Below are 27183 nucleotides of genomic sequence, written 5' to 3'. Positions count from 1 at the left end.
ATATTTGGAACAACTGAGGCCAGAGAGAGAGAGATGCAAGCATTTGGGTTCAGTAACTTTCTAGGTAGCTTCTGTTAATGCCCCTAAATTCTACCATGTGGAATATCATTTAGGGCATAGAAGAGCTCCATATGTTAGGCAAATTTCCACTTAGAATCCCTTGACATGTCCAGATGAAATTTCCTTTTAAATTGGAACATGGCTTCAATACATGTGGAGTATTGGGTTGAAGTGGAGTGAAGAAAGAAACATGTGGCCATTTAAGAGGATTCCCAATCCAATTGACTTGTTTGATTGGCCACAAGATTCATGTACGTGACAAAGGTTGTTGCGTTTGTCTGAAGAGCCTCCCTACAAATTGAGAAGCAATTTTAGAGAAGCTATTAAAATATTGGCAAGCCCATACGGACAGTAGATTGAAGTGAACGAGACAGTCGAGGCTCATTGACAATCATATCTATCTACACAGATATTGCATGTGAATCGCTGCTTTCTTGGTAATCTGAGTTCTTAATTTCTTTGGGTTCTCTGTTTTAGAATTAGTCACCTGTGGTAATATAGATATCCTACTCATATTTTCTTTACTTTTCTTCATTGTTTTTTCCTTTTACACAACAACCCGTCATTCTTTTTTGCTACTACTGATGGCAAAACATCCATTAAAGATGGGTACATTGTCTGTTGTCTTATCTAGTTAGAACAGACAATTTGATTTTGAACAACTCTGAGGATGGAATGATAACCGTCTCATTCATTAGGTAGACTCTAACCAACGTCTTCGATATAAAACGTTAAAATCTTCCTTCCCTGTTAAAGTGAGTTCTTTTGCTAGCCTAATAGAGAATTTTTCTCAACTGTCATCTAATTTTTTGAGGTGCCTGAAATGGACTTCTCTTCTCAAAGGTATAGCCGTATAGGTATAAGGGAAGATATTAACTGCATGTTCTGCTGCTTTCTGATGTTCATTTGGCTGTCTCGTCTCTGACCACCAACTTCCGAGCAAAAAGCAAACATTCAAAAATGACGAGGAAGATAATGCGTTCAGTTCTGATATGCACTAGAGATGTGTATAGGCTCAAGGAAATGTAGAAATGAAACAATATCTTGGTTATATTTTACCTTAAGAGGAATCTTAAAAATATCAGCTCAATAAAAACCACTCTAGAAAGATTCCAAAAATCATATCATATTTCCTCTCTTTCTTTGTATGCAAAAGTGTCACTTGGCCAAACATATTCATGTAGGAATCGGCTTCCTCGACATCCTCCTATTAGTGCTAACAATCCATGATGTCCAGGATATGTATACTATGGAAGTGTGGGACAATCCAGTAGGAATCAGCAAAACAGCTTTTCTGGTGACTACAAAAAATAGCTTATGGACATGGGCTGAGTAATGGTAAAGAAAATATTGCTATATGAACATGCATATGTATATGCCTATAATGCAAGAGATCACAATGCCATGAGAGTACATAGGTCTTCCATACCGATTTGTCTCCGATCTTTGCCATTCCTCCCAAAAGCATTCCGTGCCAACTTTGTTTTCTTCTCTTGCAACTCTAATATCCTCTCCTCAATGCTATTCCTGGCAATCAACCTCACAATCTTAACATCCTCTTTCTGCCCAATTCGGTGTACCCGGTCCATGGCCTGTTCCTCAACTGCTGGATTCCACCATGGCTCCACTAGGTAAACTCTTGATGCCGCTGTCAGATTTATCCCTGCACACGAAGCCTTGAGGCTTGCCAATAATACTGTTGGTGCTTCTTGACCTTGATCTCCAAATTCTTTGATCACTTGAGCTCTCCTCTTTGCACTCATTGACCCATCCAACCTCAAAATCCTGAAACCAGCTTCCTTCAGTGGCTCTTCAAGTAATATCAGCATCTTACTAAACTGGGAGAATACAACAGACTTTTTAGAAGGATTCTCATTCCTGGATCTCACCAGGAGTTTCAAGAGGGCAGATGCTTTGGAAGAAGTGGTTCTAGAAGGAATATCTTGGTTGTCACCATCTATTGGTCTTGGTGGAGCCAAAAATAGATCTGATTCTCTTAGTGGTCTTCGACAGAGGGGACAAGAGGCATTGGGACGTTTGAGGCTTCTCAGTATACAGGTCCGGCAAAAGATGTGAGCACAACATGTGATGACAATATCAGTTGGTGGAGAAATGCAAATTGGACAATCAAAGTCGTCTCCATCTTGTAGCATTGAGAGCAACTTTTGCAACAATTCTGGATTATTTGTTACATCTGCAGAATTCAAGCATTAATTAGAAGTAGATAAAAACCATATGAGAACAATATCATATTTTAGAACTCATCCCTGACAGGAACTTATGTAGATAGTAAGAATAATAAGCATCTAAATTATTACATTTGAACGTGCCCAAGAAACTCTATCAACCTTTCAATATAGCCTACATTATTTACATGAAAAATATTCATGCCTAAAAAAGCAAGAATATTAATAACAATAAGCAAGTTAATCCATAAGAATGATAGTGAGGATAAAAACTTTCTTGTATCTGGTAGAAATGCATCTGACATCACATGGTGAAACATTGTGTAACCTGTCTGGTAGAAAAATAGGGACCGCTCGAAAACTAGGAGCGGTGGTTACCTCACACCGACTTCACCCCCATTCTTCTTCTCGTAATCTCACGAGGGAAAAGTCTTCAAAGTTTGTTCATCGGCATCTTCCTCTTGAATGTGGCAAACCAGAGCAGTCCGACTGAAACAGCCACCGCCGCTACAACTTCTAGCAGCGCTGCTCTATCTTTGCTTCGACCGACCATCCTCCCTCTTCCTCTCCCTTTTCCTCTCTTTCCATCCCATTCTGCCCTCACTTCTTTCCATTGAATAGCTGTTGGACACCTTCTCCGGCGAAATAGAGCAGCGGCAGTGGACATTGTCCTTGCAGTGAATCCCAAGCATCTCCGGAAGACTCCCCATCCGAAAGCTCATCGGGTCTTCCCTGATTTTCAGATCATACCCCTGACAGTCTCTTGTTCGGCGGTGAATAAACAGCAACAAAGCTGTCTTTTTGCTTTCTTATGCATTTCCCCTTGCAGCGGCAATCGAGAAGAAACAGAGAGGGTGAAAGAGGAAGGGGTAGCCGCCGCCCGCTGCTGGTTCACCGCCTTCGTCGAGAACTCCGAGATGATGAGCAGTTCGGAGAGGGGAGACAATAAGCCTGAGAGGGAGAAGGTTACCGAGCTGAGAACTTCCGCCGCCAGCTCGCTATGTCCAGACGAGGAAGATAAACAGTGCCGACCTCCTCAGGTTTCGGTTGGAAGAAAGAGAAGATGAACAGTCGTCTCTTCTCTGTTTGGACTAAGGGGAGAGTGAAGAGAGAGAGGGAAAAATTTTTCTTGCAAAACAAACACTGGAAAGTGGATTTTCTCACAAAAATTTTCTCAGCAAACAAATGCATTATAACTAAATGAGAAAATAATTTTTCCTCTTCTCATCCCATCCTTTCTCAGCCCAATTTTCCCAGCAATCAAACAGACCCTAAGGAAATTTACATGTAAACTACACAACACCCTAGTAAACGGAAAGCAACACTTGAAACAATATTAAGGATCCCTTTTGCTTTTCTACAGTCAATAATTGAATTAGTGGTGTCATCACTCATCAGCTCAAATACACCTGAGGGAAAATCAGGGAAAAGAGTAGGGAATGAAGGCATGTTTTGAATTTGCTAATCTGATGAGTGCTATTGTTAAATCCTGCTGTATACAGGAGGGAGGCACAAACAATCTTTATTTTAATTTTTTTCCTTTTCTAGCTGGCCATGTGGAGATTAGAGAAAGAAAGAAAACAAAAGAGAATCTGGCACCACTTAATGAAGAAAATAATGGTCCAATTGGTTCTTGAGAAAATGAGCCCTTCATCAATTAGAAGAGTAGCTGCCAGGCTTAAGGCACAGAAGACACAATTAATCTCCAAACATAGTCCTTCCCAAATCACCATCCATGTTCTGAAAAATAATAGTAATTCTCAAACAGCCACTGATGCAATATCTCGATTGGTCCCACCCAAGGTCCAACCATTTGAGGTCATCCAATCCAAAGAAGCATTACCTAATCTCTTGGGTCTAAGCAGTGGAAGAGATGAGTGACTTCCCCCTACATATGACAGTTTCTTTTTTACCTTTTCGTTCTTTTCTTTTTCTTTTCTTTTTTTGTATGAAAAGCTGCAGTTTCTTCTCAACATAGACATGTTTATCTTTTCATAACAGTTTTTCATGAGAATTTCTCCAGGAATGTACAAGGCTACAAGCTACAGTGGCTAGCAGACTGGAAGATGTTTTGGTAGGAAACAACCAGAAAGATAACCAAGTATAATGATTAAGCTCTAGCAGGTGAAAGAAAATGGACCCCTTTAAGATCATTGAAGAGTTGCAATCTTACAGGTCTAGTACCATAGTTTCCAATTTTCAGGAAATTTTAATAAAATTCCTTATTCCACAAAGGGGAGAAAAAAAAACTCCTGCAATATAGAAATTCCAAATTTTGGTAAAATGTCAGGGAAATTGGGCTCCGGATCTGCGACCCACCTCGGCCTCTCTACATCTCTCCCCACGATCCACTAAGAGGACACCTGTAACATGGGCCTAAAGCTCCCATATGCAAGCAAAGCCCCACTTACATGTGTGTCCAAGCTGTCGCCCTTTACTGTCCTGTAATTAAGCAAAAACTTTTGGTTCTCTTCTTTTCCCATTCCCAATCGAACAACAGCCTGAACCCTAACCTATCATCTTCTTCCTCTGCTCTGTTTCTCGCATAGCTCATGGCGGTGAACTCTTCTTTCTGGCTCTATCGTGTTCCTCCGTTAGACGTAAATAAACCCAAAGTTTTTTGGCTCCCTTTCCCCTAACCCATCCTCTTCTCCCTCCGCCCTGTTCCTCCCATGGCTTACAGTGGTGAGCTCCTCTTCTTAATCGAATGCTACATGGAATTTCACTCAGTTTGAAGGAAGCAGTGAGCTTCTCCGGAGGGCCTGTTTGAAATGCAGGTATTCTTTAATTCAAGAGAACAGCGAACTGAAGAGAGGAAACTGGTGGTTCTATTACAAGAGAAGTCCACCATTCTGTTCAATGGAAAAGATTATTTTGGTTCAAGAGAATGGTGAACTGAAGAGGATGCTGCCGTTCTGCTACAAGAGAAACCTTCCTTCTATGTGGTGGAAAATAATATTACAGGTTCAAAACAACGGAGAACTGTAGAGAGGATGCTGCTGTTCTGTTACAAGAAGTCCACCATTCTGTTCAATGGGAGAAGAGACTCAGAGTTCAGAAACGTACATTCAATTGTTTAGTGGGGATTCTCTTTTCTTTTTAATGTTATTGAATCATTTAACAGAATGGATTTAACATCCGCTCTCTTATGTCCGCACATAGGAACTTTGGACCCATGTCATAGGACAGGTGTCCTCTTTGTGGTTCGTGGGGAGACGTGGGGAGGCCGAAGTGGGTAGCAGATCCGGAACCGGGAAATTGCACCTATGTAACCAATATCAAATTGAGGAAAAAAAGTTCATGAGGTATAGAAAACACCCCTAAACCATACTTCAATGAAGAAAAAATGGTTTATTGATTATAGGCCCCCAATCAACAAATGCATTTAATTTTTTAGAAAATGAATTTATTTTTAATGTTTTAAAGAATAAATTAAACATATAATAATAAATACACAATAATAAGAAATAATTATTTAATGGGGATATGAAATATATGTTTCACAAATATGTTAAGAATAACAACTATGTTATATAATAATAAAGAATAAATTAAACATATAATAATAAATAAACAATAATAAGAAATAATTATTTAATGGGGATATGAAATATATGTTTCACAAATATGTTAAGAATAACAACTATGTTATATAATAAAATTATATTTTACTGAATTATAAGTTTTTAACAAACTAATTATAGAGAACACTAATGTGGACCCCACTAAGCTGGTCCCCACTGTTCGTATGTCAGCAATAAGTTATGATTAGGATTAGTTCTTTATGATAAGATTAGGATTAGTCTTTTTTCTTTATCTTATATTATCTTATCTTGCCATGTAAGCAATTCAGTCCTTTTACAAGTATGATACTATGTATATAAATTTAAGAGGGGGGCAGCTGTTTCAAACATCAACCCAACTCTCTTTTATCAAAATCTCTCTCTCTCTCTCTCTCTCTCTCTCTCTCTCTCTCTCTCTTTCTCTTCTCCCTCTTCTTTTCTTATTTTTTTTCTTCTCCTTTTAAGTGTCTGTTCAATCTTGAGCGACTACTCTAATTAAAATGAGAAAAGTAATAAAATAGTAATGAATTAGGATAAATTATGAAACAACATAACAACATCGTAAATTCCAACATGACTTGCTTAATAGGCAAACATAGAAAGGATGACATAGGACAGGAAGGAGAAAATTTTACAAGGATGAATGTGGTAGGTAAAGAAAGAGAATGAAGGATATCACTTAAGAGAGGAAGAAATCCCAACCTGAAAAGAGATGAAGAAAAGAAACAGTGCACTATCAAGAGAAAAAGAGAGAAAAGAGAAAGATCGCACCATTAGCTGCAAGCAACTTCAAAGTTCAAAATAAACTTTCATTTCATTAACTCAAATTTAAAGTTTCAATTATAATAATTCTATTTATAGATTAATCACAGATCTTGGGTCTACCTTTACAGACTCCAATTTAGGCCCAAGAACTCGCCCAAAATAACCTCTACACACTTTCAAACTAAGGCAATATAATAGGTAATCCATGTGGACACTCAAATAATGACTACGTTTAAAATAACTGAAATAACACCATTCATCTTATTACAACTAAACAAATTAAAAACCAAAAACAATTCCAGGAGTGACCAAAACTCAAATCCTGGCAATGACTGAAACCCTGCCAAATGACCAACTCCTCAAAACATGTCATATTTACAATATATTGGTCTCGTTGGATAGATGATTCAATTACCTAATGGCACTAAATTCATTCAAAACAGACAAGTATTTCAAAAACTCTCAAATAAAACTCTATCAATTAAATTAACCCTCTAAGATAATTAACTTGAGGCATTAATAAACTAAAAAAAAATTTACACAAATCAAAAATACCAAAAGTCAAATGATCCAAAAATTACAAAATTGCCATTGGTTCAAGAATATGAAGAATCTTGGTTTCTTTTCCATTGATTTTCATTTGCTTCCAGGTCAGAATTGAAGGGAGTAACTGCGCCTTTATATTTGACACCAAATTAGAGACAGAAAAAAATAAAAAAAGTTGCTATGCCTTTATATTGGCACTCATTTATCCTACAGAACAAGAGTCATTACATGCACTTTTATTAATTCCCCCAACCTTTTTCTTATTTTGATAGTGTTCCCGGTTTGATCTCCTAGCCTTGTATTTTATATTTTTTCATATATTTTGTCATTAGTTTACCTTCTTCATATTGTTGCTTTCCTCATCTTGAGAAGTTAAAGATTAATAGTATGGAAAAGAACATTACATTTCACTGACATAATGTCATAAACTAACTAATCTATTAAAAATAACAAAAATGGAAAATCAATTAAAAATAATAAATTCCATATGTGCTGTTTAAATATGATTGAAGGCATGAAATACTGTTACTACTTATTTAGGCATTATAAAATGGAAGAGTTTCCTAATCAGGTTAAATAAAGAGCTTCCTTACACAACCTACCATATTTCTGTCACAGAGCCATGTTAGTGGCGGTGTTGCATGGACTCTCCTAAATGGATGAAGTGTTAGTGTCAGACATGTGTCAAACTCTGAGACCCCATAGAATTTTGAAGGACACTTCCACTTGACATTTTTCTTCTTCTCCTTTTCAACAATGTACATAATGATTGTCATTCTTTCTATAAGATGTTGTTAAGAAGCAAAGATAGTCTTTTAGACCTTTTTCTATAGGCTAGTAATGTTAAACTACAACAAAATATGGAGTGTTTTAAAACTTTGTACTTTTCTATAGATATGTCCTCAAGTCCTTGTTTCTTCACCTTGCAGAGTCAGACTCCCAGACATACCAGATTCTGATTTCCATGTCTGTCCATGAAACAATGATTGGTGTTGCCAACCAAACTGTCCACTGAGTAGAGGTCCCTCTTGACAGTATGCATGTTTAATCCTGTAATCCCAATTCAGCCCTACCTTGTATAGGTGGAGTTTCCAAATAAAAATATAGTAAAAGTTGTCTAGTCCAGCAGAATATATCATTAGTTATTTAAAGTTTTAATCTTTAAAGATAAAGCTTGTCCCCATAATAGTTTAGTCAGCAGTGCTGCCAATTAATTGCCAGAATTTGTCCTTTTACTCCTCTTTTAAAATGAATATTTCAACAAGGGGCAACAGTCCTTAATTCATATCATTTTTCTACCGATAAATTTTCTTCCTTTTCTTTTTTCCAATTCTTTGGTGGGGATGGGCCAAATAACCTACATATGTCCAAAAAGAGGTTATTCAGCCACACTATCCCCTCGTACTTGTGGTTACCAATTATCAGTTAACTGTTTTATTATTGTATTCATTATAGAATACAATTGCTTTTTATTGTATCAATTAGGCATATGTCTAATTGTAGTGTCACACCTCAAGGCCTTAGTGGAGTTTAACACTCAAGAAAAAAGCAACCATTGACAACAGTGGTCTGTAAAAAGAGCTCACTTTGTACATGTAGCAACATCTTTTGGGCCGAAATTCATTCCATGGATATAGTAGGTAGAGGAACATGAATAGTCCTTCTGGATCCAAATTCATTTGTCACATGAAAACCAGTTGACTAGCAAACCTTTCACTTGTAAAATTATTTTGACGAACATTATATTACCTATTACAGTAATTAAGGTTTCTTAATGAAAATAAGCAGTTACCTGTAACATAATGAATTGGGCACACAATTTTACTCACATTAAACATTAGGGTCATGGCAACACAACTCAAGATATAGGGATAATTGCATGGAATCCTGAGATCTGATGTACCATATTTAAAGAGAATGGTCAAAATTAAGAGTTGTTTTTTATTTATTACGTATGCATGTATGTTTTGCTGTTTTTGCTTTTGCATGACTCGTGGTCTAGAAATATGGACTTTGCATGGTAAATGGTTCTATAAGGTCTTCTAATATTCTCTTGCTTATACATGGTCGTTTTTTGCATTTTTTTCTTTTAAATATTTAATGGTATAGTTGTAGTTATTTTTACACTCTGAAGCTCTTTTTTATGAATTTTCTAATTTCTCTGTATTTTCAGGTTTTTTTATGATATTTGTGAAGTTTTCCCAAGTTTTCTCAACATAGTAACATTTTAGTGAAACTTGACTCTTGAACCATAGTCTAATCAAATCAATGTATCATTGCCCATGGGGCTTGGCAAAGAAATTAATCCTTTTGCATGCTAGCTAAAGGAGATAACATTGCCTTCTTCACAAAGACTACTATAAGAACATGGAAACTGAGTCTGTTCCAGACTCCAAATAAATATGTGAACACAAAGTCTAGGGCAAAACAAATCCAATCATCAAAAAACAAAGTATATGAAGTAATTCCTAGACTGCTTTTAGCTAATGTTTGTCATCTATTTGGAATCTTGGGAGAACTGACTGGATACCTAACCTTTGGCACTTTTTGTTGATCAGTAAAACAATTGATTTCATTAATTTAAATAAAAATCAGATTACAAATTAGAGCTGGTATAAGTGAACCCAGCCCTCTTTACAATTTTTTCTTGCATTAAGTGGCACTCTCAGACTTGAACTCACATTGTCATGCTTGTCAGCCCAAGATTTTACCATTACACCAAGCAATTGCCCCTATCTGAAGTAATTCTTGTCCAGTAAACAAAGTACATGCTAATGATTGGTTGGTATGATAAGTTCATGCTAGCATAATCTTCATAAATGAATAACAATTTTCTCTGTGACACCGATCAAAAAAAAAAAAAAAGAAAAAAGCTCTGTGATGGAATAGAAACATGCAAAAATATACATCTCTGCCAGACTGTAAGTGAAGCAGAACCTATTGATATCTTTGAACTCCATCTCTATAAGGTGGACTTTGAAAATTAGATAATGAAAAGATGAAAAAAACAAATGCATTACCTTCAATGTTATTAGATGGAAACAATGATCTAATATCCTCTGGACACAATTTCATATCATCACAGATTTGACGAAGTCGTAAAATAATACTAAGTACGGTTGAGTAGTTGCGGATTACACTTCCAACACGAATGTAATCTTGGACCACATTCTTAGCCTCAGCTTCCAACCGATCATACTGTTGACGCTCTTCAGCAGAAAGATCTATGAAACAGGTCTCAAAGGTTTTAGATGGCAATTCAATCAAACCCTTGTCCTTTGTTCTTCGCAGAGATATGGTCTCCATTAAGATCTGAAATAATTTATCATAAGTGGAAAAACATTCATTTCACTATAATATAGGGAATATTATCTAACAAAATGCAACATACATTTGAAGTTTAAACTACATTCCTTGTTCTTGCCATAAAAAAATAATTTTAAAATCATAAATTACATTTTGGGATACATGATTAACAATGACAAGTATTTATACTGGTTGATTAATGTGGATGAACAAAGTCCAGTGGATTTACCCAAAATTGACAAAGAATCTCTCAAATTTGACAGACACAACAAACATGATCACTTGATATATAAAAAATGCACGAAGCATCAAATGTCCATTATTTTTTTATTGGAAACAATAACTTCATTAAACAGAATTTAAAATACAACTGTCAACCCTAGTGTAGGGGTTTGAGATACAATCACTGAGTCACAACACTGCCCAGAACATGTTCCCCCTAACAGCCCCCTGTTTTGCTAACATATCCGCTAATCCATTAGATGATCTTCTTGTCCACTTGAACTCTTGAAGTAGACACCAATCTCTCTTGTTAGGCTGATAATTTCCTTCATCGACTGTCTATGTATCCATGCACCCAGACTACCTGATTGCATCCATCCTATTACCAGCTTTCAATCCCCTTCTATTTCTACTTATAGTTGTAGTCCCAACTGCTTTGCATAAGTTACACCTTGTGGTGATGCCATGATTTTCCGCTCTCAAAGAGTCACCCACTCCTATTGAGCCCAAGAACAATGCTGAACTTTTGCCATCTACATCTCTGAAAACACCCCCTATACCCGAGGGTCCCGGGTTGCCTATAGAACTGTCATCGAAGTTCAGCTTTACCCTATTTTGTGTTGGTGGGGACCAAAGTTCCTGTATCACAGGTTTAAGGGGGCACGTGCTTGCCACAACACCCCAATTTCTAAAAATATCTTCAGCTGAGAAGTCTTTAAATACATCAATTGTTTTCAGCCAATGGCTAGTTTTTATAGTCACTCAGTCGCTCATACAAGTTCCTCCTTGGATCTAGCCTTGCTTTTGAAAATTCTGTTGTTTCTTCTTCCAAAAATGACCAAAGCATCGCTGCTCTTGTAGCTCTCCACATAATTCTTCCCTGCTTCTTTGGTGCCTGAAAAAATTTGGGTCAAAGAGGCCTACAACATCCGGGGGAGGAGTCCACCCGCAATCAAAGAGAGAAGAGAACCAAGACCAAATAAAGGATGCAAACGGACAGGAAATCAAATTATCAATAGATGTGTGATCGTCTCACCAACTCCCAAGCAGAGGCTACAAACATGGGGTGAAAGGCATTGATGTGGCCGTTTTCTTTGCAGCAAATCCAGGGTATTGATTTTTTGGAACACCACCTCCCAGAAGAAAACCCTAATTTTTGAAGGCACAAGGCTATACCAAACCACCTCTGTTGGAAAGTTTCTCACAAGGTTAGATGACTGTAGGAGGATATCAAAGAAAGATGAACAAGTGAAAAAAGCTGGAGGAGGAAGGTTTCCAAATTTTTCTATCCAAACAAGATTGGCCTAGGTGAATTGACTCAAGTAGATCAACAAGTTTATCAACCATTCCCATTGCTGATTCCCTTAACCCTCTCCTCAAATCCAAATCCCAAGAGTTATCAATAAACACCAAGGAAATCACTTTCCTTTTATTTTCTGAAATAGAATAAATGGAAGGGAATCTATCTCTAAGGGACCTTTCTCCAACCCAAACAACATCCCAAAAGAGCACTTTGTTACCGGCACAGACATCATATTTGAAGAGAGGAAGCACAGTGGGCAATATACCATGAATAGCTTTACAAGGAGAACAACGAGAAGCCCTAGGGTCAAGACCTGCACCCTAACCATTGTCTGGCAATCCAAGTATACTTACAACCACTCTACTCCAAAGTCTATCATGCTCCAACGGCAGCCTCCACAGCCATTTTCCCAACAAGGTTGTATTTCTCAATCTAATGCTACCTAATCCTAGGGACCCATCATCTCTAGTCCTGGAAACTATCTCCCACTTCACTAGATGATCTTTTCTGGAATCCTCCGGTTCCTACAATAAATCGTCCATGATCTTCTCCAGTTGATTTGCCAATGTTTCTACTGTAGCTACAGTAGTCCGAACAAGTAAGGAGAAGAAGAAAGAGAAGGAGAAGAAGAAGAAGATGAAAGAACTGTCGAACCTGATAGCTAAACCCTATCAGTCGACCTCTTAATAGTGATTAGGCTTCTAATTAAATGTACAAGGACTAAACTGCCCCTACTTAAGTATGGGATAGAGAACCTCTAATAAGACTGCCACATAAGCTCATAACTTAACCAAGGTGAGTTGACTAATCTACCCTTATTCGGCTAACTCTAACACTCCCCCTCAAGCTGGAGAATATATGTCATATAATCCCAGCTTGTTACATATATAGTTCACTCTCCCTGAGCTTAAGGCTTTTGTAAACAAATCTGCCCACTGATCACCTGAGCTTACATGTTCTGTGCTTATCTCTCTAGTAAGAACCTTCTCCCTCACAAAGTGGCAATCAATCTCTATGTGCTTTGTTCTCTCATGAAAAACAAGGTTGGATGAGATATCGAACGCAACTTGATTGTCACAGTACAACTTCATAGGTTTATCCATGTGGAACTCGATTTCTTGTAAGAGATTCCTCAACCACACTAATTCACATGTAGTGTGTGCCATGGCTCTGTACTCGGCTTCAGCACTGCTTCTAGCCACAACCGTCTGCTTTTTACTCTTCCACGTCACAAGATTTCCTCCAAGAAATGTGCAGTAACCTGTAGTAGATCTTCTATCAGACACAGAGCCCGCCCAATCTGCATCCGTGTACCCAACTACTTCAAGTTTTCCTCCTGGTTTATACAATAGCCCACGGCCCGGAGTTCCCTTCAAATATCTTACAATTCTAAGAACTGCATCCTAATGAGATATACGAGGGTTCTGCATAAATTGGCTCACCACACTGACTGCAAAGGATATGTCTGGTCTCGTGATAGTCAAATAGTTCAGCTTCCCCACTAGTCGTCTATACCTTCCAGGATCATCAAATATTTCCCATGTATCACTGCTCAACTTAACATTTGGTTCAATAGGAGTCTCAGCCGGTTTTGCACCTAACAGTCCTATTTTGTCCAATAGATCGAGAACATACTTTCTTTGGCATAGGTTTACACCTTGTCTTGATCTAGCAACTTCTATACCCAATAAATACTTCAATGTCCCAAGGTCTTTTGTTTGAAAATGATTTTGCAGAAAGAGTTTGTCGATCCCCAATTTGTCACTGCCAGTTATGACAATATCATCCACATAGACCACTAATAAAATCTTTCCAGCTTCTGAGTCATAGCTGAACACTGAGTGATCAACCTGGCATTGTTTCATTCCAAAATTCTTCACCACTTCACCAAACTTCCTGAACCAAGCACGAGGCGATTGTTTCAACCCATAAATTGCCTTTTTCAGTCTGCACACCTTACCAGCCTCCCCCTGAGCAACAAACCCAGGTGGTTGCTCCATATATACCTCCTCTATAAGGTCACCATGAAGGAAGGCATTTTTTATGTCAAGTTGAAATAAGGGCCAATCATACATAACTGCCAGGGAAATTAACACACGGACAGAGCTAATCTTACCCACTAGAGAGAAGGTCTCCATATAATCCACTCCATACAACTGTGAATACCCTTTAGCAACAAGTCTAGCTTTCAGATGCTCCACACTACCATCTGGCAAGTATTTAACAGTATACACCCATTTACACCCACAACATGCTTACCAGGAGGAAGAGTAGTGAGCTCCCACGTGTGAGTATGCTGAAGAGCAGAGAGTTCCTCCTCCATTGCCTGCCTCCATCCAGGTGAACTAAGAGCCTCTTGGACATTGTTAGGTATGGAAATAGATGACAATAGTGAAACAAACTGGCGATGTGAGGCGGAAAGGCGAGATACTGAAACAAAATTGGAAATGGGATAGAGAGTAGAACTACGTTTACCTTTCCGTAAGGCAATGGGTAGGTCAAGTCCTGAAGGTTCAGCAACAGGAGCAACGACAGGATCCGTGGACAAGGTAGGAGCTGGAGGAGGGGCCGGTGTCGTTCGACGTGTATACACTTGCCGAATTGGTGATCTTTCAGTAGGGATCTGCACTGGATGAGGTGACGAGTCAACTCCAACAGGAACACCTGGAACGGGATCACTGACCGGAAGAGGAAGAGGAAGTAAAGGTGGAGACGAAGATGCTTCAGTTCCTGAGAAGAAGGGAACAGACTCAAAAAAGGTGACATCAGGACAGACATAGCACTTCCGAGTAATGGGATTGTAACACATACCCTTTTTGAGTCCGAGAGTAGCCAAGAAAGACACACTTAATGGAGCGTGCATCCAACTTGTCTATTCCAGGACTCAGATTGTGAACAAAGCACACATAGCCAAAGATACGAGGTGTTAATGGAAAGGGATACAAGGTGGGGAACAAAATAGAGAAGGGAGACCGACCATGAAGAATAAAGGAGGGCATCCGATTAATGAGGAAACACGCAGTAAGTACAGCATCACTCCAAAACCGTTTAGGAACACTCATATGATGAAGAATAGACCGAGCTGTTTCAAGGAGATGACGGTTCTTCCGTTCAACCACCCCATTTTGTTGAGGAGTGGATGCACAAGAAGTTTGATGAATGATGCCATGCAGTTCTAAATACTGTTGAAAGGAAGTTAGAAAATATTCACGACCATTATCTGAACGAAGAACTTTGATTGGAACACCAAATTGTGTACGTATTTCAGCATGGAATTTTTGAAAAATGGAAATAATTCACTCCTTTCTTTCATTAAATAAATCCATGTCATTCTTGAACAATCATCAATAAAAGTGACAAAATACTTGTAACCATTATAAGACTCTATTTTGATCGGGCCCCAAACATCTGAATGAACCAAAGCAAAATGACTCAACATACGACTTTCAACTCTAGGACTGAAGGAAACACGACGATGTTTCCCAAACTGACACGACTCACACTGTAACACTGACAAATGACTCAAAGACGGAACTAGTATCTTGAGTGCCTTGAGAGAAGGATGTCCCAGTCGACAATGCCACTGTAGAGGAGTGAGTGAAGTCTGAAGTGCAACTGACAATCCACCACCGTCAAGGTAATACAATCCACCAGCTTCATGCCCCCCACCAATCTTCTTCCCCGTCCTGAGATCCTGAAAAACACAAGAGGAAGGGAAAAAAGTAACAGAACAGTTAAGAGTCTTGGTTAATTTACTAACAGACATAAGATTGAATGGAAACTTAGGGACATATAGAACAAATGATAAAGAAAGAGAAGCCATGTCAACATTGCCAACACCACAAATGGGAGAGGATGAACCATTGGCAAGGGTAACAGTTTGAGATGTGGAATTTTCAGAGAGAGAAGAGAACACACCTGGAGTCCCGGTCATGTGATCAGAGGCTCCAGAGTCAATAATCCAAGGAGAGGTTTTAGATGATAGGCAAGCTATACCTGAGTGGGCAAGAGTAGCAGTAGTGTGCTGTGAAGTGGACTGAAGGAACCGCTCATACTCATGACGCGGTACACTCACCATCTCCCTTCTGGAAACAGATGTAGATGTGGAAGGAGTTAGGTTTGCCTGTTGATTATCACTGACATCAACCCCACCAGCAACAACATGATTGGCCCATTTAGAGGGAGGGCGACCGTGAAGATTATAACAGAAATTTACGGAATGTCCTTCCCTGCCACAGTGGGTACACTTCCTTGTAGATCTGCCTTTTTCTTTGCCACGACCTCCCCCTGAGTCACGACCACCACCACAGCCAAATATGGAACCACCACGACCTCCTCGGGAGGCATGTCCTCCCCCTTTCGTACCATGTCCACCTCCTCTGGCTATCACAAAAGCTGATCTATCAGACTGTGTGGGATTCTCTGTCTGTCCCAAAGAAATCCTACGAAGACGAGCAAACACTTCCTCAAGTGTAGGAAGGGTAGAGCCCCCCAATATTTGGGCCCTAACTGGTTCATACTCTGATTTCAACCCCACTAAGAACCTTGTGACATCTAGTTGTTCCCTCTGTTGTTGCTGAACCTTAACATCTGGAGTGAGAGGATGATAGACATTGAGTTCATTTCTGAGGTTCTTCATACTGGCATAGTACTCCTCTAGGGATTTATTTCCTTGTTGCAGACCAAAGTACTCCTGATAGAGCTGATATACCCTTGTAGTATTATCTTGCCCAGAATACAGCTTCTTGGCATGTTCCCATATGTCCTTAGCTATATCTAAGAACATGAAGTTGGCACTTATTTTGGGTTCCATACTGTTCCATAGCCATGTTATGATTTGAGCATCCTCCTGTTCCCAATCATCAAACCCTGGAGAGTCAACCGGTGGTTTATCTTCTTTCACATGCTTCACTTTTCTCTTTGCCTTGAGAAAAACTTCCACCGACTTGGCCCATGGAACATAGTTCTCACCATTCAGTTTAATTGAGGTCATCTGTACACCTAGATAGTCAGAGGAAACCACCACACTAGGTTTCTGATCACTACAACCATCTCCCATTGCTGCCATGATACTCTTTCAATGCTGCCTCTAATCTGAATTCCCAATCACCAACTAAGTGCTGCTGTCAAGAGTTTGATGTTCCAGAACCTACAGCAGTCCCTAAACACAATGATAGATACACACGCCTTTGTTCTTATCCACACCACTACTGATTTCACAAAAAAAAAAAACACAGACTACACCGACATTAATTCAGCACTTACTAACCACATGCAAGCTCTCTTACAACTACTCAACAGAGTTTGTGCATCACAAGCACCACCACACAGCCATAGCTGTCACACACAATACAGACCTGCTTTAACGCTTTTAAGAGGGCACCACAAGACCAATAAAAACTCAACTAGTACCATTGCATTACACCTTGCACCATTCGGCCACCTACAATAGCAGCCCTTACACCATTTGGTCACTGTAAACACAGCCTGTTCTTGGAATTTTTCCAAGAACCAGGGCAACAACCAACCTAGTTCTCTAGATTCTGATCAATCCTCTCAAGTTCTTGAAGATTTTCAACCCAGAAATACCAACAGCACACAGAGGAGAGATAACCAACCTTCGTTTGAGAGCTTCAGCCAACCATTCACTGCTGAAGTTGTTTTCTTAGGAAAGGAGGATCTGTGCACCAGAAAAAAGAAGAGTTGTGATGTTTCAGGCCTGGGACGAACCACTTTTCTCCATTGACAGCCCAGAGAAGAAAAGGAGAGAACTGAAGCACGAACTGAAGTTGTCACGAACTGAAACAGGTCACGAACTGAAGTTGTCACGCTCTGATACCATGTTTCTACTGTAGCTACAGTAGTCCGAACCAGTAAGGAGAAGAAGAAAGAGAAGGAGAAGAAGAAGAAGACGAGAAGAAGAAGAAGATGAAAGAACTGTCGAACCTGATAGCTAAACCCTATCAGTCGACCTCTTAATAGTGATTAGGCTTCTAATTAAATGTACAAGGACTAAACTGCCCCTACTTAAGTATGGGACAGAGAACCTCTAATAAGACTGCCACATAAGCTCAGAACTTAACCAAGGTGAGTTGACTAATCTACCCTTATTCGGCTAACTCTAACAGCCACTTTTATTGGTATTTTGAAGGTTGACAGAAAGTACACCAGTAAATTGGCTAACGTGGATTTGATCAAAGTTAATCTACCCATGGAGAAGTGACACGAGGAGATACAACCCTTCATCCATTTACACCACCTTTCTCCAAAGCCCATATGATTGAGAATTTCTAGCAAAAAGTCCCAATCCACCATGTCATAAGCCTTTTCTAAGTCTAACTTACAAACCAACCCCCTTCCCTTTTTCCTCTTTCTATATTCAATACAGTCATTGGCAATGAGAATTTGATTTAGTTTAATAATGTCTATTTTATAATGATAATCTCAAAAAATTAATATAAGTATTTTATTACACAATGTACAAAACTTCTTGGTGATTAGGCAAGGCAAGCCTCCAAGGGCACCTTGTCACCTAGGCATCACCTTGACAACTATGACTCAGGGTTTCTTGATGATGGAGAACCATAGACTGATGTTTGATGAAGGGAATCAATGCAATTTAGATCACCTCCTTTGCTCTAGTTATCAAGACCTATTTCAGATTTTTTGGGGGATGATATGAATATTTTGAATTTTAATTATATTGATACATTACTGCCCATGTCAGAAAGTTTTTGTTAGAGGTCTGTTTTATATGTTTGGTGGCATGGCCTTGATCTCCTTGGTCTGAAAAGTACGGGTATTGATCAAAGATGGCCCAAGAGTCTTCTACATCAAGATCTACCTTTATTTACACGCTTATCTTGAGTGGTCTCTGTCTGTGAAAGCCTATATTGGTGGACGAGCAAAACTTGAATATCCAACTGGGAAAACTAAGAGACTAGATGACAATAATCCTAATCAGAAGATGCAAAGCAGGAAAACATGATTATTATGTCATGGTCATGGAATTCAATGACCCCAAATTAGTTGTAGATTAATGTTTTTGGAGACAGGGGCCCAAATTTGGGAAAGGGTGAATAAAATATATTCTTAGGAGAAGAATGAGGCTCAGGGCAGAAAGTTTCCATCTTATGCAGGATATATCCAATCTTTGACAAGGGGAAGATGAGTGTGCCTACATATTACGCTACTTTACAAGCATCATGGGAAGAATTGGATTATTTTAGAATAATCCATTGGAGGGATTCAAAGGATGTAGAACAGTATTCGACACTGAAGAATTAGGACAGAGTGTTTGAATTTCTAAGCAATTGGATCCAAAATTTGAGGTTATCAAGATGCAGTTACTTGGTGGGAAATCTTCAAAATTTATTAGAGTGATGCTGTTCTTACTTCTTGTTTTCCAATAAATCACATACCATCGTCTACTCTTGGTGGGAAATCTCCCTTCTCTATCTTATTTCCTTCCCTTTCTCCTTTTAGTCTTCCTCCCCAAGTGTTTCATTATGTATGATTTGTGCATAAGTTTGGTCCAGGTCTAGATAAACTTGATGCTGGGGTTGTAAAGTGTATTTTTCTTAGTTACTCTTGTACTCAAAAGGACTATAAGTGTTACATCCCTACACTTCATAAGTTGTTTGTGTTCCTAGATGTTACCCTTTTTAGACCCTATCCTTCTTTTCTGAGAAAGAATCATGTTCTGAAATCTTGGATGCTATTCATCTTCCTAATCTGGTTGAATCTGTCAATGTTCTTGTGGAGCCTACATGGCCAACAATTCATAAAGTGTACTCCAAGCAAGAGGCAGGTGTTCTAGCTCTTGCTTCTGCAACTCCATCATCCTCACCGTCCCCAAATCTATCTAACTTAGATCTTCCCATTTCTCTTCACAAAGGTAAGCATACCTATGCTAGTCATCCTATTTGATACTATGATTCCTTTGCTCACTGTATTTTTTTTATGATAAGTAACCTCAAATTTTATTAATCAAAGACTTGAAAGCAATACAAACATTACAATCAACCCTCAGAGAAGCAATAATGCTACCTCTCAACCAGAAAACACATTTGAGCCCAATACAATTGGTTAATACTCACCCCTTAGTTAAGGCATCCGCCATCCCATTTGCCTATCTCCTCACCAATTGTACCCTCAGATTGATGTTTCCAGTGAGTCCTTTGCTCACTGTAGGAAAACTTAAACTTTTTTTAATGTTTCTAGAGAAGGGTATTTTTGTAATTTTTGCTATTTTAAACACATAAGCATAAACAAAGGATGGATCAATCCCCAAGGCATCCAATCCTCTCAACTCTCTTCGTCTTTGTTCCAACTCTTCTCCATCTCTTTCTCTTCTCCTCATTGTTTTCTATATTATTCTCTTAACCTATTTAGCAGCAATCCTAATATGGTATCAGAGCCATAGTAGGATCAAAGGGCTCAGTGTTTATTCCTTAAGAGTAGTTGTCAGTATTGAAAAGGAGAGTTGAGAATAGGACTGGATGCCTTAGGGATTGGCATGACCCCACAATACTGTTCAGCATGATTGGACTAAACATGTGAAAGATGATAGACATCTCATAAAAGTGTAGACAGAAATTGGATCTACTTTTTTTATCAGCAGAGAATAAATTTTATTTTATTAAAGTGGAATATAGGAGTGATTAATACAACTTGAAGACAGGAGCGTTATTCCCTACTTACAAACCCATATTACATGGATGCCCAAAACAATTGCAGCCTCATAACCCCTTGTTTGGCAAGGGAGTCAGCTAACCCACTTGCACTCCTTCTAACCCACTTAAATTCAGCCTCTATTTAGTTTGCAATCTTTTCCACTTCTCTTAGCATTCACTGAAGGGTCCAAGGAATATGCCTGTTGGATTTTTCCCATGAAATAACTACTTGTGAATCTCCTTCCACCCTAACCATCCCAAATCCCAGGTTTTTTGGTAGCCTGATACCTTGCAGTAGAGCCAACAGTTCAGCCTTCAAAGAGTTTTCCAAACCGATTGGCCCTGAAAACATGGCCAAGATCTTCCTCTTGGAAATTCTGATTACCCCTCCTATTCCAGCCATACTCGGGTTTCCAAAGGAGCTCCCATCAAAATTCACCTTAACTTTGTTGCCTTCCGGGGGATTCCATTCCAACCTAACTCTGTCTTTTACTCTTGATGACAGCACTATTTCGGTCCAGGCCCTTAGAAAATCAGTGATTGAGAAGGTTTTGAAAGAAATGAGATCTACTCACCATATGTCAAGACAATAGAACAATTAGCCAATTTTTTACTAAGGGGCTCATAAAAAAGAAGCTTGATATTGTACTGAGCAAGTTGAGCAAGATAGATATCTATGTTCCACTTGAGGAGTGTATTTTTGAAATTTAGCTTTTGCTTTTCACTAATGTTTGTAGAGAAGGGTATTTTTGAAATTTTAGTTAGTTTAAACAACTAAGAATAAATAAAGGGTGGGGCAATCTCTAAAGCATCCAACCCTATTCTCAACTCTCTTTGTTGCAACTCTTCTCCCTCTCTTTCTCCTCTCTCTTCTCATTGTTTTGTATCTTATTATTATTCTCTTAATCTATTAACATAGCAGCAACCCTAATATTCACGTATCTCTTTACCATCAGAAATTTGTTTGTCTTCTTTCCTCTATACATTACACTTTCTTTCTAGCTTAAAGCTGGAAAGAAATTTCTAGTTGAAGACCTAACTCCTCCAAATTCTGCAACATATTGAATTTTCCTATTACAACTCAAAAGATGCATTCATACTTAAGCTTATTATACACCAGCTTTCTAATGAGTTAATGCATTAACTGTTCTGGGGAGAAACCTCAAATTATGTAATAGTGATTTTTATGAAACTATGACTCAGGTTTACAATAACACATGCTGAAATGAAAATGGAAACAAAATGTGATAGTAGATCCCTTACAGAGTTCAGTCAGAGGAATGACACTTGCTCGGTTACAATTGCATATTGACTCAAAAGTCATAGGAGACTTTACTATCCATTAAGTTAATAAAGGTTATGTTACTGATGAAAAAAGCTAATGCAAACATTAATAGAAAGGTCTCCTTTATATTCCATCAGTAAGAAAGCCTAACAGTTCTTAAGCTTTGTTTTAATGTCCACCTTTGCTATTTGTCTATTTCTTGTAAAAAGAAAACCAGGGAAAGAAAAAAAAAAATCATCTGAATCTTGTAAGAGGCTTTACTTTCCAAAGAAAAAAATCATCATTTATGTTTACAATGTCATTTATGGCTAATAGTGTTAAGAAATAAATCTCATTACCACTGGCGTTCCTTTTCCTGCACCATTTTCCTACAAAGCACAGCCTTTTTGTCCATGACTTGGATTAAAGCAGGATGTCAAAGATTTCATAAAGGTAAGTTCACTTTAACCAAGTTATTCTATAATCTATACGCAAATAAAAGATACACAAATGAAGTCCAATGCATGATAGCTGAGAAAGAGCCGTCATGGCTAAAGATTGTGAACTCTGCATAACTTCTGAAGCAAATGCTCACAATGCTAGTGATAAAAAAGAAGCAAGATAGAAACCCTGAAGATGATCAAAAGGAAGAATGTACCAATAAAGGAGGTTAAATTGAATCCAATGATATGAACCAAGAAAATGGAAATTCTGGGTATAGAAGGTGGATTGGTAACCCACTTCAAACTAATTTTGTTCACATAAATCAACATCCACCACACATATAATGTCTACGAAGTGATTAAATGTAAACCTCTTCTACCAACAGATACAGTGAGCTTTCTTACAATTAGTTTCAAAACTAATATTATCCAATGAAAGCATTTACTATTAAGTGAACAGGGATCCTTATAAGTGACAGAAAATTACTAAAACACAGTCTTTTCTTATTATCAATATTTTTTAACGAATAAAAGTGAGTTCATAAGAGTATTACAAAGAATGAATACAAGAAAGTTACAAATTTCTTTCATTCTTTACCTATTAGTCTTTTTTTTATTTAGTTTAATGATGCACTAATAGCATGGTGTAACTCAAATTTTGACAATGCACTTAAGCTTTGTCTAAAGAAATTCTGACAGTATAGGATGCTCATGGTACATGATCTTACCTGCAAACGCAAGAGGCCACACTCATTCCCCTGATCAAGAGGACGTTGCACTAAGCTCTGCCAATAGCTCTTGATTGAAAATGGTTCAAACCTTAAGAAAGACATGAGAGAGTACAAATCAAATGATCCATTCTGAATGGGTGTCCCTGTAACAACCCATCTCCTCTTAGCCTTGAGTTCTATGACAGCTTGACTCTGTCGGGCCGCCACATTTTTTATTAAGTGCGCTTCATCCAAAATAACTCTCCACCATTCTATCAATGTCATTGGTGAATGATAATCATGGGCTTCAGTAGCCAGTGTACTATAAGTTGTCAAAACAATATCATACTTCTGAAGCTCTTCAGGATCTCTAGTACGCTCCCCATAATACATGTATACTTTCAAGCTTCCAGGTCTAGTATGCTCTTGTAGCTGTGTTGCCCACGTTGAAAATACTGATGGAGGACAGACAACTAATGTTGTTCTTGGGCCAAAAACAGTAGAAAATCTATCCTGTCCACCCTTTGGTGTTCCGTTCCCTTTGTTACCCAAATCAGAACTATTTAATTTACGCTTCTTACGTGAAACTGTAGCTTTCTTACCCGATTTCCCTTTCTTAGACTTCTTAACAACAGACAATCTGTCCTCGTCTTCTTCTGAGTTGTCTATATCTCCAGTAGCAGTATCAACTGAAGAAGCTAGGTTAGCATCCGGTCTATTAGTAGCAATTAGAGAGAGTAATGTTAGGGTCTTACCCAATCCCATCTCGTCAGCAAAAATCCCCCCATTCAGCGGCTCTGGTCGCTTATCGGTCCGATAATTTGTCAAGACATTGACATAGTCTCCACCTTTCTCTTCCCAAAACGGCGGCAACTCGAGAGAATTCTCCCTTTGAACCAACCACCACAACCCTTCCTTCTGATGCAAGAGCAACTTGGCTGTGATAATCTCCTTGGGCGGCTCCAACATTTCCATTTTTCCCTTCCTGTTCTCACCAGCATCCACCAACTTAAAAATCTCGTCAATATCCCGTTTCTCCTTCTTAGTTTTCTTTTCTTTAACAATTACAGCCTCCGACAGTGCAAAAGAAGGACTCGGATCAGAAATTAGCTGCAACCCACCACGCGAAATGCTGTCCCGAACAAGCTGAAAGTTTTCAACGCGAGCAAAGATGTGGATTTGGCAAGGGAGTTTGTACCGGTTTTTGCTCCCGGGAATGTTGGGTACGATGCCCTCAACGGCGATGAGTTGGGCGTCAAGGAGAGGAGAAAGAACACCAGCCGAGGATCGATCAATGTGTCCGACCTGGATTGTTCGGGTATTGAGCACCTTAATAGCGTTGGAGTCGTAAGGGTTGAGGGGTTCTCGAACCAGACCTACCATCTCCCGTCCGCTGATCCTACCGGTGTAGTACTGAAGACCGACGATGTTGGCGATCACAAAACCCACCATGTAAGTCTCATAGCTTGAAGAAGCAACAGAGGGAGAGGGAGAATCTTGAACTTCTGCTTCATCTTCCATTTGGGGTTCTCGCCACTGTTCAAGATTCATGAACAAGGCCACAGGGTCTAGTCCTTCCATGGAGAAAACCAGAATCGATCTGGTTTGAAAGAGATGCCTAGCCCAGATGGGTTTAAATTTTGAACGAAGAATGATGCGTAGATTACCGAGTAAAGAAGGACTCACAGAGTCAGTTTATTTACAGTAGTCGGTGCCCGGTGGAGGGAACTGAGAAGGTCTCTCTCACTCTCTGACGACCGTTTTCTCCTCTTCTTTTGAAATGAATGGTGTCGAAATTTAGTTTTTTCAAGAATAAATCAGCCGTTGGATTAGAATAGTACCCTCACTGACTTGCACCGGTGTTGGTATATGCTAAGATATTTTTTTAAAATAAATTATCATCCATGATCCATTATTTCAATGGTAGTACCAGTTACGTGGCTTAGGACTCGGAGTACGAGTAATGAGCTGGACGTACTGTGTGGATGTCACGTCAGGATCTAGAGAAGTGAGAGTATACAGTGGAAAGTTTGGTGGGACCTTGGTCCGTAAAATCTACGGCATTTGATTCCTCCATTTGGATTACTGGAGTAGATTTGGAGTTGAATTTCATTTCTACCTCCAATATCATTTCGGATTCCACTTCATCTGAGAATTCATGTCATTTCGCAATTCCAGTTTTGTTGCCATTTCCGAAATTCAAAATGAAATGCTTCCACCTGAAGCAAAGTGGAAAAGAAAAAAGTGGGATTTCGGTTTCACCCCAGGCCCCACCCGACCCAATATTGGGCCTAATGACTGGCCCATATTGAGTTCACAGTTAACACGGATGGGCCTTTCCCTTTCGGGTTTGAGCACTTTAAACCGTAATAACCAATTAACCATATAGGACCTCTATATCCGTGGGGGGTCCAGGGGCTGATCTACTAGTGTCTCTCTTAATGGACGTGGGCCTTCAAATCTAACCATGTCTACACTCAACTAGGTTAGATTGTGGTAATCAAGGAGGGTTTGAACTTCGGAGTAGCTATAGAGATGGAGCGGTGTTTCATATGAATCCACATAAAGCTCTTGGAATGATGGTTTCATTAAATCTGTGGTTGGCTTGATAGAAAATAAGAAAGTTGAGGGAAACACTAGAATGTTGTAATGCTGAAGGTCATTGATTATTCCAAAGTTTTCTTTTTTCCTTTTTCCTTTTACCTTTTTCTTTAAAGCCCTAAACTTATTCATCATCTTGTCTTCTTCCCTAAGGGTGCATTTGTTTGGTATGCATGAATGAAACTCCTAGATGAGGCAGGAGTTTTATTGTTTATGATGATTTTTATCACATTTTCTGTTTATCCAATTTTTTTTAAATATATAATTTGCATCATTTTATGTAACTTTTCTGTAATCTCTTGTTTTTCTGAAAAATATATTTTCTACAATTTTTGCTTCTGTTTTTGTTTATTTAAATATATATATATATTAATTTTTCTATCAATTTCTGTTTTTTTGACATATACAAGTTTCTGCATTTTCTTCAAATTTCAGTAATTTTTATATTTTCCTATTTTTTTTCATTTCAGTGTTCTTCTATAATTTCAAGTGTTTTGTAATTATTTTTTTGTTTTTCTGCAATTTCTATTTTCTTCAATTTTATACTTTTCTTTAATTTTTGCATATTTTCAAAAAATTTTATTTTATTTTTTGTATTTTCTGATTTTCCTGCAAATTTCTGCAATTTTTGTTGTTCTGCATGAAATATATATTGTTTACCATCTTTTGTGTGGGTTGTGACATGGGTGGCAAATGGGTTATTGGATCAATATGGGTTGGTTGATACTCAACCCACACCCAACCCATCCCCATTTGCCATCCCTATTGGATAGAATACCCCTCATGGGCTTTGGACTATTGGACTCATTTAACAGCCCTAGTTGTAAGCCCAAAAAAAAAGTGACGAGGGCTTTAGACTTGGTACAGGGAGATGAATTTGGCCATGCTGATCACAATAAAAAATCCCTTTAGGAGAAGAAGATATGTGGGTCCAGGTTTTAAAAACCAAGCATCATGATGATTGATGACATACCAATTTGAAATTTGACCAAGAGTTCTGTCCACGTGAAAAACAAGACACCCATGCTTGATTCCTATATACAATGCAAAGGTGGAACAAGTCACAATTAAAAGGATGATAGTTAGAAAAGGTCAAAATTTGTTTATTCCACACACAAAAAGGAATGAGATGATGAGAAACTGGAGTTATTGTTTAATCTTTAATGTGAGGAATTGGACATGTTAACGTGCACCTAAACCACAGAGCTATGTGGGATAAACCCGTAAGGAATAAATAGTTACATTTTCATTGTCAAATCAAGCTTTGTCATTTCTTAGCTACACACACAACCATCTTCTTTATGACATTTATTAAGTAGATGTGGGATGGAAAGTCCCAACTACCACTTTATTTTTCATCTGTTAATGTCAAGACTTTTACACATTAATGATGGAGATAATAATATATCTTTTCCTGGACAAGAAATAGAAATCCATAGATATCTATTTTTATACTGCTTGGTGTAAACAATAAAGCATCAGGCTAACAAGAATGAGAACACATGTTCCCATCAGAGCAGCTATTTTGAGCATAAGGCT

The 27183-nt window shown here is 38.5% G+C and overlaps 1 protein-coding gene across 1 annotated transcript; it reads right to left on the bottom strand.

Moving 5' to 3' along the window:
- Nucleotides 1-1070: 1070 nt before the first annotated feature.
- LOC104607850 (DNA/RNA helicase protein) lies at nucleotides 1071-25737 on the bottom strand. Its single transcript, XM_010273597.3, has 3 exons — nucleotides 23062-25737; nucleotides 10141-10432; nucleotides 1071-2254 (listed from the first exon to the last, which is right to left on the bottom strand). The coding sequence occupies exons 1-3, from the start codon at nucleotides 24622-24624 to the stop codon at nucleotides 1455-1457; spliced, it is 2655 nt and encodes an 884-aa protein (XP_010271899.1). The 5' UTR covers nucleotides 24625-25737; the 3' UTR covers nucleotides 1071-1454.
- Nucleotides 25738-27183: the final 1446 nt, after the last annotated feature.

This window comes from Nelumbo nucifera, chromosome 7, assembly GCF_055504915.1.
Source record: "Nelumbo nucifera cultivar China Antique chromosome 7, China Antique-T2T, whole genome shotgun sequence".
Taxonomy (NCBI): domain Eukaryota; kingdom Viridiplantae; phylum Streptophyta; class Magnoliopsida; order Proteales; family Nelumbonaceae; genus Nelumbo; species Nelumbo nucifera.
The sequence above is the reverse complement of the archived record's forward strand: the minus strand, read 5'-3'. Positions and strand labels throughout refer to the sequence as shown.